Below are 14544 nucleotides of genomic sequence, written 5' to 3'. Positions count from 1 at the left end.
AAATCTTGTATTTTTTTTTTCCTGAGCTACTTTTGCAAAATTGCTTAACAGTAGAAAATCATTTTATATACCACTTAAAACAATATCAAAAATCATTCCTCAATGAAGTAACGTTATTGTGAACAGTATAATACTCACATTGCATGTTACATTACACATTACTACTGCATTGTCTCTTCTGTGTGAAATTGTTCTGTTCAATTTTTTTTTGAGACGGAGTCTTGTTCTGTCACCCAGGCTAGAGTGCAGTGGCGTGATCTCAGCTCACTGCAACCTCCACCTCCTAGGTTCAAGTGATTCTCCTGCCTCAGCCTCCGGAGTAGCTGGGATTACAGGTGCCCACCACTGCACCCAGCTAATTTTTTTGTTTTTGGTAGAGATGGGGTTTCCCCATCTTGGCCAGGCTGGTCTTGAACTCCTGACTTCATGATCTACCCGCCTCGGCCTCTCAAAGTGCTGGGATTACAGGCGTGAGCCACTGCACCTGGCCTGTTCTTTTTTTTTTACTCACCCTATCTACTAGGTCATACTCCTTCTGTTAAGGATTAATTTAAACTTGTCCAGTTTTGAGTAATACGTTTTGATTCATCTATAAAATGGTATTTATCTATTATATAAAGAAACACCTTCATTGAGGAAAACTAGAATAGAAAAGCAAAATAAGAAAAAAAATTACCCACAATCCCACCACCTTGCTGTAACTACTGGTTTAACATTTGGAGTAGAACCTTCCAGGGTTTTTCCTTTGTGGAAATACATTTATGTAAATAGTGTTTTTCAGTGTGTGTGTGGCTAAAATGGGATCATTCTATCTTTTTGCCTGTATGTTTTCACTTAACAATATACAGGAATATATTTGCATGTCAACAGATACCTGATTACATAATCATTATTTTTTTTTCTTTTTCCTTTTTTCTTTTTTTTTGAAATGGAGTCTCACTCTGTCACCCAGGCTGGGGTGCGGTGGCGCGATCTCGCCTCACCGCAACCTCTGCCTCCAGGGTTCAAGCGATTCTCCTGCCTCAGCCTCCCAAGTAGCTGGGATTACAGGCGCCCGCCCCTACGCACAGGTAATTTTTTGTATTTTTAGTAGAGATGGGCTTTCATCATGTTGGCCAGGCTGGTCTCGAACTCCTGACCTTGTGACTCACCCACCTTGGCCTCCCAAAGTTCTGGGATTACAGGCATGAGCCACCGCGCCTGGTCAACACATAATCATTCTTAATGCTTGCATAGCATTCCATTTATTAATGTACTATACAATGTTTTGGCAATCCTTTCTTCTTGGACATCTCAGTTGTTTCTATTACGCTCTCCCCTTCTTTGCACAAACTGTCCTGAGTCTCATTACTGTTTTGAGAGTTTACTTTAGGGCATGGGTGTCCAATCTTTTGGCTTCCCTGGGTCATACTGGAAGAAGAATTGTCTTGGGCCACACATAAAATACTAATGCCAATGATAGCTGATAAAAAAAAAAAAAAAAAGGTCCATGCCTAATTTTCGTGATATCCGCCACCACATAGGCAAAAAATGTTCTTGCATTCAAAGGGTCGGACACAGCTGCTTTAGAGGGAACACCGTGGAGACAGATGGCAGAAACATTTTTCAGTTATTTTCTCATAATTTCTACTGTCAAGCAGGAAGCCCTGTGAAGACCAGTGAACTTAATAAAGATGAAGTGGAAAAATGAGGTTCGGACAAGACAGTCTGGGGTTTGAATCTATCTCCTGTCACTTACTAGCTATGGAACGTTAGATGAGTTATTTAGCCTAAATCTCCATTTTCTCATCTGTAAAATAGGGATAATAATATTTATTTCATAGAAGTATTTGGAGGATTAGCAATATCATATGTAAATAATCTAGCATGGTGCCTAATACAATAGTGGGTGCTCAAGAAATGGTAGATGTATACTAGTTATTACCATGACCTTTTCCTTAAAATATGGATCACCAAGGAAATATCACATTTTCAAAAATGCCACTATCATAAATGTCTTTTAAAAAATAGTGAGAAAGCTTACTGATACGAACAGAATGGTTACTGTAGCTGTAAGCAAGACAGTATGTCCAGAATCTTTTGTGCCAGTTTCTGAAGAACATTAATCAGTCGGATCACAATGTGGTTTTAAGTCATACTGTGGTTTCAATGACAAATTTCAGACACAAAATAAGAGAAGGAACACGAAGCCTTCGGCTTTTCCTTTATGAACTTTATAAAACATTTAATATCACCAGTGGACACATGTTCTAGTAGCTACTAAACAAGTTTGGCTATTCGAGAATGATTGTTGAACAACCTCTATAATCTACCAAAATGGACATATTGACCGGTAGACCGGGATTAGTTCTGAGGTTCCCAGTTTATTTTTATTTTATTTTTTGATACAGAGTCTTGCTCTGTTGCCAGGCTGGAGTGCAGTGGTTTGATCTCGGCTCACTGCAATCTCTGTCTCCTGGGTTCAAGCGATTCTCCTGCCTCAGCCTCCCGAGTAGCTGGGATTACAGGCGTGCACCACCATACCCAGCTAATTTTTGTATTTTTAGTAGAGATGGGGTTTCACCATGTTGGCCAGGATGGTCTGGATCTCCTTGTGATCCGCCTGCCTCGGCCTCCCAAAGTGCTGGGATTACAGGCGTGAGCCAGTTCTTTATAAAAGTCTGCTCTGTCCTCCAACCCCAATGGAATAGAGCAATCCAAGACCATTTCAAATGAAAAGACATAATTGGGGAAAGTAGTAGCAGATAGAGCAAGGTGTTGAGTAGGCTCAGAAATGAGATGACTCTTGTTGAACAAAGTCTACAGATCATGAATTTTAGGCAGATTTACAAATAAGGATAGCACATGCTCTGTAAACAGCAGCTGTTGCCACAAGCCAAAGGGCAATATTTACATGAATCCTGTGGCAAGGTCTGTTGACCAAGCATCGACCTTTCCAGCCAAATTCATATACTTGATAGCACTTTCAGCCGCGTCATCTCGAAAAGGAAGGATTGCATTATACATGCATGGAAAATTGCCAACATACAAATATGTTCTGCCCCCAAATAAATTTCTAAATTCTTTTTTTGGAACTTGGAACACATGTCCCCACACACAAAAAAAGGTGTTAAAAAGGGATGTGAGTTTCCCAGATTTCCTCACAAAAGTGCATTTAACCCACGATGTAACTGAAATAATGTACACTGACAATGAGAAATACAGTGGAACAAAACTGACTTGAAAGCAGGGACACACTAATACACAACAAATATTTCTTAAACTTTTCTCCTTTGCAGTCCCATACAATGAAAGAGGAATTCTATTCATCAATAGCTGCAATTTGGTGAAAAATAAATCCTCCACTGTTGCTGTCCTTAAGGGTCCTTCTCAAGTCAGGGTATTTAGGGTGTCCATCGCCTCAAGTATTTGTCATTTCTATGTGTTGGGAACATTTCATGTCCTTTCTTCTAGCTATTTCAAAATATACATTGCATTGTTTGTTCACTAGAGTCACCCTACTCTACTTTGAACATCAGAACTTATTCCTTCCATCTAACTGTATATTTGTACTCATTAACCAACCTCTCTTCGTTGATCCGCCTCAACCCCACACACCCTTCCCAGATTTGTGGTACCTATCATTGTACTCTCTACCTCCATGAGATCTACTTTTTAGCTCCCACATATGAGTGAGAACATGTGCCTGGCTTATTTTGTGCGACATAACCTTCAGTTTCATTTATGTTGCTGCAAATGAAATTTCATTCTTTTTTATGGCTAAATAGTATTCCATTGTGTATATAGACCACATTTTCCTTAACCATTCATCTGCTGATGGACACTGATTGATTCTGTATCACGAAATGATTTTATGTCCATGATCGTTCATATTATCAGTGTATTATTACCAAATAATAATGGAGGTGCAAATAAGACCTGTGCCAAAAAATCACAGTAATTCATTTCGATTACTAATGTTGAGTGCCTACCACATGTTGCCCCAGGTTCGGTGGGGAATCTTGACCTTGTCCTCTAGGAATTTAAAAATGTAGTGGTGAAGGCAAGAGAAGGGTTACTGCACATTGGCCACCTGAGAGGTACCAGAGGTGAAAATAGAACAAATATACGTAAAACTTGAGAGTCAGACTGCCTTGTAAGTGAATGTTTGCAGCTGCAATCAAGAGATTCAAGGAATGCTGCTTTGTGCAGAATTTAGGAAGGTGGAAACAGCACCGCTAATCCTACCTCTTTAGCGACCTGGGAAAGGGCAGTCCCAGAGGTGTTCCGCGCTTTGCAAATGGTGAAAAAGACCTTCTACAGTACAGTTATGAGCAGAGGAAAAGTTCTTTGTGCAAGGGGAGAGCGCCCCGAGGTACAAAGAGCAGATTTAAGGGAAAGAGGATTCGTTTTGCACGCATCTGCGAGGGGAGCTCAGGCTCACGGTTGGGGGCGTGTGGGAAAGGGGATTTTTAGGGGACCGCGAGTTGTGGGTTCCCGCCTCCACCCCTGTCCGCGCCCCACACTCAGGCAACAGTTGGTCGTGCGGGGCCGGCCCGGGCTCTGGGTGGGGAAGGGGAGTCTCGCGATCGTTGAGGGGGGGTGGAGGAAGGGGGGAGAGTGACGGGGGGAGGCCATGACGTAGGGTGGGTGGACGGAAGTGGGGCAGGGTTGAGGGTTATTTAAAGAAGGGGGGGCCTGAGCGAAGGGGTTGGAAGCGGAGTGATTCCCCACCCCTGCTCCATCTAGCTCTTTCCAGTGCAGGCACTGCCGCCGCCCAGGAGCCCTCGTACCCTGTCTCGTCCCCCTCCTCGTTCCCGCTCCCACGGCATGGAGCAGGACACCGCCGCAGTGGCAGCCACCGTGGCAGCCGCGGATGCGACCGCCACTATCGTGGTCATAGAGGACGAGCAACCGGGGCCGTCCACCTCTCAGGAGGAGGGAGCGGCCGCCGCGGCCACCGAAGCCACCGCGGCCACGGAGAAGGGCGAGAAGAAGAAGGAGGTAAATAGGAAGGGGGTGTGTGTGTGTGGTGGACAAATCCTGTGCCTGGCCCCTCTGAGGGGCCCAAAGCCTAACCTTTCGGCGCCGACAGGTACCCGCGGAGCTTTGCGGGGCTGGGGGCGGCGGGTGCGGGGGTCGGCGGCGGAACCGCCTGGCGTTCGCTCCCCTCCCCCTTTCCTTCTCGCCGCCTGGAGGACGGGGGCGGGGCTGGGCGCGGGCGGGAGCGGCGCGGGGTGGAGGGGTGCCCGCTCTCCCGGGGCCTGGGGGCTCGGGAGCCCCTCGACAACCCTCGACCCCCTCCACCTTCCCGGAACTCGGGTAACGGGGTGGGGGATGGGGCTGTGCAGGAAAAAGCCTCCGCCTCTCCCTCTCCTCTCGCTCGCTCCCTCTCCCCCCCTTTCCCGTCGGCCTCTGCCTGGGAAATCTGGGCCCTTCAATCCCACACTCGCGCTAAAGGGGTTTTGCTGGGGCTTTTTTTTTTTTTTTTTTTTTTTTTTTTGTAATTCGAATTTCAAGGTGCTGCTGGTGGTTGCTGGGTGGAGGGTGACAGGGAAGACATTTCTTTCTTTCATTGGCAATGTCAGTCTTTTGGATGGCAGGAAAAAAAAACCATCCCTTGTTCGTTTGAACCCCGCCTGCCGAGGTGGGGGTGTCACCCCGAGGAAGGGAGCTCTCTGCGTCGTACCCCCCCACCTCCCCAAACTGAGGAACCGTGGACGCTGGCTTAGGAAAATTTCCAACATCTGCACCCTCACCCTCTTCTGCCCCGCCCCCGACGGTATAGGGTTTCACTCCAGGGCCACCCCAATGGTCCCTCAATCCGGCCCCAAGCTTTCCAGGCTTCCGCCTCCCTCTCCTAGTGGGCGCTGCTGGCTCCTGGACACACACAGGTTTTTTTTTTTTTTTTTTTTTTTTTTCCTTTAATTTTAAAAAATCTCAGCGTCGCCAAGATGAGCTGCTTCTAACGTAAGGGAACCGCTCTGACACATATTAAAGCCAATCCAGAAAATATGTATTATCTCCATAAGGCACATTTCGTGTGGCCCGAGACATGCAAATAAAACTATAGAACATTGAAAAATTGACATAAAAATAGGATGGGGCATAAGCATTTTTGATGTATGATAAAATTGCACAACTAATCGTTTATAGGTGGATTTTTTTTCCCATTTACGAGTAGTCATATCGCAATTTTAAAAAGGTGGGTAATTTTGCTTTAGAGATCTCAAGTGGCTTTGTCTGAATCATTATATGATACTATACGACCAAATGAAAAGCTTTTGAGGAACATTAACACCTTTCACCTTAAATGAGAAGAGTAATTTTAAATTTAGCAGTTGCTTGTGTGACATATATTTTACTGATACAAGGTTGACTAAACAGAAGGACAATTGTGCTAAATGAAAACCGTAGAAAACATACACATTGTAAGATCTACGCGGTACTTGGATTAGTAAGACAATATTGTTGATTAAAAGTGGGCGTAATACCAAGCATCAATATAAATCAAATGTTGGGAAATTCGGAAATGTCTCTGTGCTTTTTATTCCGTAGACTGGTCAAATGTGAGTGCCAAACTGCCTTTTGTATGGCAGGAAAGGTTGTCGAATTTCCAGGTTGTATACATTTTTGAATTTTGCATAAAATTTTTTATAAAATTTTGAATTGTGTAAAAACAAGGGACCAATAAAAAAAACTATAATATAGACACTGAGTTGATGCCTACATATTTGTCAACTCTGTTGCCTCATCAGAAATAGCCCTACCAGTACTTCATTTGTCCACTCAGGATAGGGGAATGAGGTGCTGTATGTCAGGAACTTCCTGGATAGCTGAAGTTTAGCCGCTGCATCATTTTTATTTTTAATTTTTCCTTAACAATTGAAATATATTACATACTACCTTGACACTTTAAATTGTGTACTAAAAGTGCAGATTAACCTCTTCTTCATGGTCATCAGTTAGTGTACTCAAACAGTGACACAAAGGCACCTGAAAATCCTGCAGGTTGTTCCGTCTCAATTAAGTAACCACCTACCAGACTCTTCCAGTATTGTGTTGATTTTTAAAAATAATTTTTCTGACCGGGCGCGGTGGCTCACGCCTGTAATCCTAGCACTTTAGGAAGCCGAGGCAGGTGGATCACTTAAGGTCAGGAGTTCAAAACCAGCCTGGCCAGTATGGTGAAGCCCCATCTTTACTAAAAATACCAAAAAAAAAAAAAAAAATTAGATCAGCGTGGTGGCGGGCACCTGTAATCCCAGCTACTTGGGAGGTTGAGGCAGGAGAATCGCTTGAACTGGGAAGGCTGAGGTTGCAGTGAGCCGAGATCACACCACTGCACTCCGACCTGAGCGACAGGCTGAGACTCCGTCTCCAAATAAATAAGTAAATAAATAAATAAATAAATAAATAAAATTTTTCTGTCTTCTTCCTTAATTGCCAGACTGTTAGCTATCACTTTTTAAACACCTCATCCAGTTTCACCAGAAATAATATGTTAGTTTATGATAAAGAATATAGGTGTAACAAAACCATAAACTCGTTTGAAAACAACTGTAAAATACAAAAGTGTCAGTGATAAAGCGGAGAAAGGGAAGTAATGACACGTGCACACCAAGGATGAGGGATGCTACTGCAGTGGAAGACATTTTCATCTTGGGTTTCTGCTGTGCCTTCTTGTAGAGTGCCTTCCTCTAGCCATCTTTCCCATGTCTTTTACTGTTGCTTGTATTCTCGGTGACATGGGAAGCCAGATTTTCAAACTTGGTGGAATTGTCTACCAAATAAAATAAAATAGGTTTCTGAATGAGAGCACTTTCATGATGAATACAGTAGATGAGATTTAGTGAATTGACCTGTGACATTTACCTACTCAAAGGTATTTTTGCTTGCCTTCTGGTTGTCGAACTTACTTGGTTTAAGTGACGGTTGGATTACCCAGCACTGTAGAAATTGGAGATGGTATCTTTGGTAATGAAAACATCAAGAAAAAGGTCATGGTCTTTAAAACAAGCCATTTTGTTGACCTTGTGCTGCGTTCTCATGGCACCTAGACTCAGATAACAAAATCCAAAGGAATTCATTAGAGTCTGTTAGTCACCTTTCATCTTTTCTTGTATGAAAAAATGTAGTTTTGAGAATGCGCGCGCGCACACACACACACACACACACACACACAAATGAGAAGGTTTAGAAGATAGGTATTTTAAAATTTGTTGTGGAAGATACTGCCAATTAAGTAATTACCCACAGCTTTTAATAGCCCTGCTCAAGATTAGAAATTTTAATTAGCATATAATTAGATTTTGATGGTAGTCTACCGCAAGGTAAGCAAAAAAGTAGTGGGTAAAATGTTTTTCTAGGATAAAAGCTTTAATTTTCTGTAAGTGTACTTCCCACTTTATTATATACACTTGTGTATATGAGGAAGTTATTTTCACTGTTTTGAAACTGGAAAACTACACTTCATATAGCCTTTCAAGGAATGAATGATAAAGGTATGGATTTGATACCCAATTTTTCTTGTTGCTTTGAAAATAAATATGATTTATATTATATATGGCAGTCTGAAAGTGTGAGTTTGAGGGGCTCTTCAGCAGTTTTCTATTCTCATCCATCCAGGATTACCTTCAAAACGTTCCACATAGATGTGTACATGTCAGATGCTGTAAATCAAGATGGTTATTATTTGGGTTAGTGTAACTGAATGATATCTGATCAGTGCTACAAAGAAAGAGCCTGGACAAGGTCAAATTCCATAATCTCAGTTTGGATTTCCTCAAAATAGAAATTTTAGTAAATATTAGAAGACATATTGGGGCCATATCTTTCTTATGTTTAAGGTCACATTCTGTTGATTTTTGACCTAAGTTTTCAGAGATAGTTTGACAAAAGCCATGATGGTTTTCACGAACAAATTTGTGTTTTCACTTACGCAAAGTCTGTGTTAAAAATGAAATACTCTCATCTTTGGTTCTGATGGGTAGATTTGTGTTTTTATTATTTTATTTCTTGATTTCTTATAGGGAAGGAGGCTTATTCTATATATGTATTTATATTTACCAGTACAGGCTTGTCTTTCCAAAGGATAGGGTGCATGAGATAACCCCCTTCCCCAGATAATCTCTGTATTAAGTTATTGATTGAGGTTAGTTTTTGCTAAATTACAATTTTGAAATATCAAACATTAATACTTAAATAGCCTTGATAAATTGCTTCTACAAAATATTTATGCAATATAAATAGTTCAGTTTTCTTTCCAGTTAGAGAAAATTAACATAAGCCAAAAGTTTAAAACTGCACTATTATATTAAGTATATATGATCACATTGCATTACATAAAAAATTAAATATTCTTATAGTGCTATGAAAACAATTTAAAAAGTATTGTTTTAGGAACAGAAACCACAGTTTTTCTTCTGAAAGTGTGGCATATTTCCATGACATGAAGGAGTGTTTCTGAGAATTAATATTTACTTTCTTTGAATTCTTTGGTTTGTGGTTGATATTAGCCTTTTCTAGATTTTAAAATCTCTTATTTAATGTTTACACATTTTCTTACACTGTAAATTAAAGAATGGATGAGAAAGCTCAATGTTTTGCCTTTTGGGTTTTATTCCAATTAATATTTCTCTGGCATTCACAATTTTTCAGATGTTTTTATTGGACCTCAGGTGTACAGAACTGGATTAATCATAAGCCTTGCTTCGTGACATGCTCTCATCGTCAGTCCATGCATGTCCCACATTGATTTATATATTTAGTTATGTAATTGCTTTCCACCTTCTTCTAATGAGAACATTGACCAATTTAAGAACCTTGCTTTGCAATTTGATGACATTTATTTTCTTTGAAATTCTAGAAAAACGTTTCTTCATTTCAACTCAAACTTGCTGCTAAAGCTCCTAAATCTGAAAAGGAAATGGACCCGGAATATGAAGAGAAAATGGTAAATGTACTCTTGGATAGGATAGTGAATGCTGTAGTTAATTTTTATAGTTGAGATGTTAAAGACGAAAAAATACGTATGTATATGTAATGCATAGAGAATCATCGATTTTAGAATTGGAAAGTAATTTAATATACAGTCTGTCACAATATTTTATGTTTAATAAATTAACCTCATTTTCAGATGAGGAATTAAAGGATCAGGGAAGCTATATGTCATAGTTGGGACTAGAAGTCACATCTCATTTTTGTTCAGTGCTCTCTGTCCCATAATAAAATACTTTAAGCTAGAAATATTTATTTATGAGGTGAAAAAATCAGTGGTAATACCACTGTGGCTTTGTGACCTGAGAGAAATCCAGTCACAAAGCCAGATTTTCATATTTTTCTTTCTTTTTCCTTCTTTGGACATATGAATAAATGCTACACATTAATGAAATATGTAATACATCAATACACTTTAAAGGGAAGAATATTTGTCCAATGCATGAAAATATCATATATTTAAGCAGCATAATCTTAGTTATACTTACATATTGCTTGCTATAATACATTTAATTATTTAATTTTGTCACTAAAATCCATATTTTAGCCTTAATTTTAACTAAACTCTTATAACCTTGGATCTTTCAACAATTTGACAGGTGGTCGAAATGGATTTTTTTTTCTCTGAGGGATTGTTTTTGCTATAATATTATAAAAATAAGTAGAGATGAAATATATTTTTTTTGGTTGTTGATAGCTATTTTATAAGACTTTATGTTTAAGGCCACATCTAATGTAGGTAGGCAATGTTTTAACAACTCTAAAAATAACATTCCAGTGAGGATAACATAAAATGGAAAGTTTTTGGCCTCCTTCCAGCTCATGGTCTGAATTTATCTAACTCTTATATTTATGTTAATGAACTCTTCTGTAAGTTTTCTGGTTATTAATTATGCATCCTTCATTAGCAATCAACTATTCTTTACTCTGTGGTTGGAAAGCGACTTTGAATAAATAAATAGTCTATTTTTTCCTTTATCTAGAATGATGTATATGTCTTTTGATCTTTTAAGATTTTTTAGTGAAACAAAGTTTTATTGCCTGTATATGGTACATGTTCCCTGACCTTTTACAATGTATTGAGAAATTAGAATACATATCAACTTTTAGTAGTTAATATATATTAACTATTTCACATATATGTGTGTGTGTTTATATATTTTTCCCAAATTCTGCTTACTTTGGGGAGAAAGTTTATATGCTACTAGCATAAAATACAGTTTTCTAGATCCCTGTGAGTGAAGAGAGGACTGTTTGTTACATTACTATACCATGACATTGAAAATATTTTGAGACAAGATGATACTGTATTTTAAGATTTAAGTTATTTCTGGATACAACTTGAAAATTCTTAAGAGTTCAGTTTATGGTATATATATATATATCATAGTTAATTTATATTTCAATATTTGGGATATGTTACATATTTGATGCTTAATTTTGTTACTATTTTATTTAATAAAATAATGTTTTGGAAAGAGATTTGCTTTATGATTATGACTCTTTAAGAAGGATATTTGTTACTGGGGAATTTACTGTCTGTCAGATCATTTTTCTTCCCTTCAAACTATTTGAAAATACATTTTCAAATTCTGCTATTTATTAGCTGTGCAAGGTTGGGCAAATTACTTACCCTCTCTGTGCTTCAGTAGCATGTAGTTACAGTGGAGATGATACCTGTAACTACGTCATAGGTTTCTTAAGATAATTGAGTGGATTAGTATGTTTAAAGTGCTAAGAGTGTTGTACAAAGTAAATGCAATGCAAGTATTCGTTAAATGACTTTGAAGGAATGAAAAGTAAAGTCCTTACTTTTCTTTTGTTTTGCAAATTAGAAAGCCGACCGAGCAAAGAGATTTGAATTTTTACTGAAGCAGACAGAACTTTTTGCACATTTCATTCAGCCTTCAGCACAGAAATCTCCAACATCTCCACTGAACATGAAATTGGGACGTCCTCGAATAAAGAAAGATGAAAAGCAGAGCTTAATTTCTGCTGGAGAGTATGTTGGCACCTCTCTCTCTATTTTCTTTCCTTTCTCCTGCCTTTTCTTCCTCCTGTCCTCCCTGATCCCTTCATGCACCCCTTCCCTCTTTATTGTTCAGTATACCTTCATGTGACAAAAAATAAGGGTATTGCCATTATAATTATGTTTTGAAGACACCTATATTTTTTTCTCACTAGAGGCTGATCAGTAAAAATGTAGGCTGGTTCTACCGATTTCTAAGCAATACCTTGGACAACTCATTCTTTTTCTGTAAAAGATAATAGCCATGTACACTGATTTAATTGATACCTTAGCATTTGGGTCGAATATGAAGGGATTTCCTTTTTTAATTTCAGCTACCGCCACAGGCGCACAGAGCAAGAAGAAGATGAAGAGCTACTGTCGGAGAGTCGGAAAACATCTAATGTGTGTATTAGATTTGAGGTGTCACCTTCATGTAAGTACTTCATCACATTGGTGAGTTCTTTTTCAATTTAGTTTTAGAAAAATTTTACTTGAGTATATTAATGAAAGTATGAAACGTCCTTGCATTTTTTCCCCAGATGTGAAAGGGGGGCCACTGAGAGATTATCAGATTCGAGGACTGAATTGGTTGATATCTTTATATGAAAATGGAGTCAATGGCATTTTGGCTGATGAAATGGTAAGGAATCGGTAGCTAAAACCACATTCTCAGTTATCAATGATTTTTATGTAAATTTGAAAAACCTGAGCTTACCTGCCCCCGGTCCCCGATGCCTGGAGGCTTTTTTAAAGTTGTTACCATGTAAAAGGTATTTTGTAGCCTTAGAATTATTATTATTTTTTTGAGAGAGGGTTTCTCTGTGTTGTCCAGGCTTGAGTGCAGTGGTACAATCTCGGCTCACTGCATCCTCGACTTCCTGGGTTCAAGCGATCCTCCTGCCTCAGCCTCCTGAGAAGCTGCGACTCCAGGCACGTGCCCACCACACTGGGCTAATTTTTATTTTTATTTTTAGTAGAGACAGGTCTCGCCATGTCAACCAGACTGATTTTGAACTCCTGGGCTCAAGCAGTCCTCCCACCTCGACTTCCCAAAGTGTTAGGATTACAGGTGTGAGCCACAGCACCTGGCTAGAATTGTTTTGTTAAGTAACCGCTAGAACACAGACTTTCACAGGCCATAAAACTCTGCTTTCCTCAAGTGGTCCAAAAACCTTCCCTGTACTTTTGTTTTTGTTTGCAGTTTGGCTTCCAGGAAGCACAGAGTGAAGATGGATGCCCAAATGATGCCTTTATGTAACTTTTTAAAAAAATTTTTTTTGAGATGGAGTCTTGCTCTGTCACCCAGACTAGAGTGCAGTGGCACGATCTCAGCTCACTGCAGCCTCCACCTCCCGGGTTCAAGCAGTTCTCTGTCTCAGCCTCCTGAGTAGCTGGGATTACAGGCACCTGCCACCACATCCGGCTAACTTTTTTTGTATTTTTAGTAGAGATGGGGTTTCACCATTTTGGCCAGGCTGGTCTTGAACTCCTGACCTCGTGATCCACCCGCCTCGGCCTCCCAAAGTGCTGGGATTACAGGTGTGAACCACCCCCACCCTGACTTTATGTAACCTTTAATGGTCTGCCCCATGTGTCCTTCTGTCTTTTCCTATTCTTTATCTACTTGTCTTTCTTACTTTCCTTGTCGTCTCTTTATTTCTATTTTGCCATCAATTTATGTTCCATGTTTTGATTGTAGGCTACCTGAAATCCTTTTGGGAATAAGGCGGGGTATACAAACCAAGCAATACATAAATGACTGACTGAATATATGCATGTGTGAATGAATATCAATATTTTGACTTGTGAACAATCAAAAAGTGCATAGGTGGAATAAGGAACGAATAAAGAGTAATGCTGAATCTTGATACAGTACAGTGCATGGTGGGGCTTTGGAAATCAGTGAAGGAGTTATAAATGTGTAATAAAATAACCGAACAGGAAAAAGTAAGGCACGTAAGATGCTAATTCATTAGCTAAAAGGGGAATATATGAAGGCCTATATTTGTATTTGAAGACCAAATTAATAAAATGGGATTTAAGAGAGGGCAGGGAAAGTTCTAAATCCATATAACTCAATAATATTCGTATTTATGTGACTCTGAAACCATACTTGTAACCACTATTATCCAGAAGAGCCACATGATGATATGTGCCCTATGGCGTCTAGTATAGTTAGTAGTCAGTTGCATAAGTACTCATCCCTGGTTGAGCAACTGTTGGGTGTGTGGCAGAGGATCCCTTAAAGCAAGGGTCTGTAGCTCCTTATATTTAGGTATTCTGATTTGAAGACTATTGTCAGTTCAGAGGGGGAGGAGCTTGGTAAGTTGGACAATGGAAGGACCAGGATTATTTGCCCCAAGCAGCTCTTGGCTGCAGCCTGTCTAAACATGAAGGATCTGGTCTTTAGTAATGTATTTATGCTACCAGATATATATAATATATGATATATAAAATATATATAAAATATAATATATATCTAGTATCAGCATAAATATATATTATACATAACATATATTCATATAATATATATTATACATAACATATATTTATAT

General features: G+C 39.4%; 1 protein-coding gene, 1 long non-coding RNA gene and 1 other non-coding gene across 9 annotated transcripts in view; 2 read left to right on the top strand and 1 right to left on the bottom strand.

Annotated features, from left to right (window-relative positions):
* The window catches only part of LOC126946807 (uncharacterized), a 343776-nt gene that overhangs the window by 147503 nt on the left and 181729 nt on the right, over positions 1-14544 (top strand). The gene's annotated exons all lie outside the window — the stretch shown is intronic.
* Positions 4589-14544, top strand: part of SMARCA1 (SWI/SNF related, matrix associated, actin dependent regulator of chromatin, subfamily a, member 1) — a 76497-nt gene continuing 66541 nt past the window's right edge. For all 7 annotated transcript variants that reach the window (XM_050777442.1, XM_050777448.1, XM_050777447.1 and 4 more), the window contains exons 1-5: positions 4589-4983; positions 9848-9934; positions 11814-11980; positions 12322-12422; positions 12529-12629. In XM_050777442.1, the coding sequence (XP_050633399.1) occupies positions 4810-4983; positions 9848-9934; positions 11814-11980; positions 12322-12422; positions 12529-12629 (630 nt within the window). In that variant the 5' untranslated portion in view covers positions 4589-4809. The remainder of the gene's footprint in view (positions 4984-9847; positions 9935-11813; positions 11981-12321; positions 12423-12528; positions 12630-14544) is intronic.
* LOC126947047 (small nucleolar RNA SNORD112) lies at positions 9648-9719 on the bottom strand. Its single transcript, XR_007722896.1, has one exon. It is a non-coding gene; the product is annotated as a small nucleolar RNA SNORD112 (small nucleolar RNA).

The sequence above is a fragment of the Macaca thibetana genome, chromosome X, assembly GCF_024542745.1.
Source record: "Macaca thibetana thibetana isolate TM-01 chromosome X, ASM2454274v1, whole genome shotgun sequence".
Lineage (NCBI taxonomy): Eukaryota > Metazoa > Chordata > Mammalia > Primates > Cercopithecidae > Macaca > Macaca thibetana.
The sequence above is the reverse complement of the archived record's forward strand: the minus strand, read 5'-3'. Positions and strand labels throughout refer to the sequence as shown.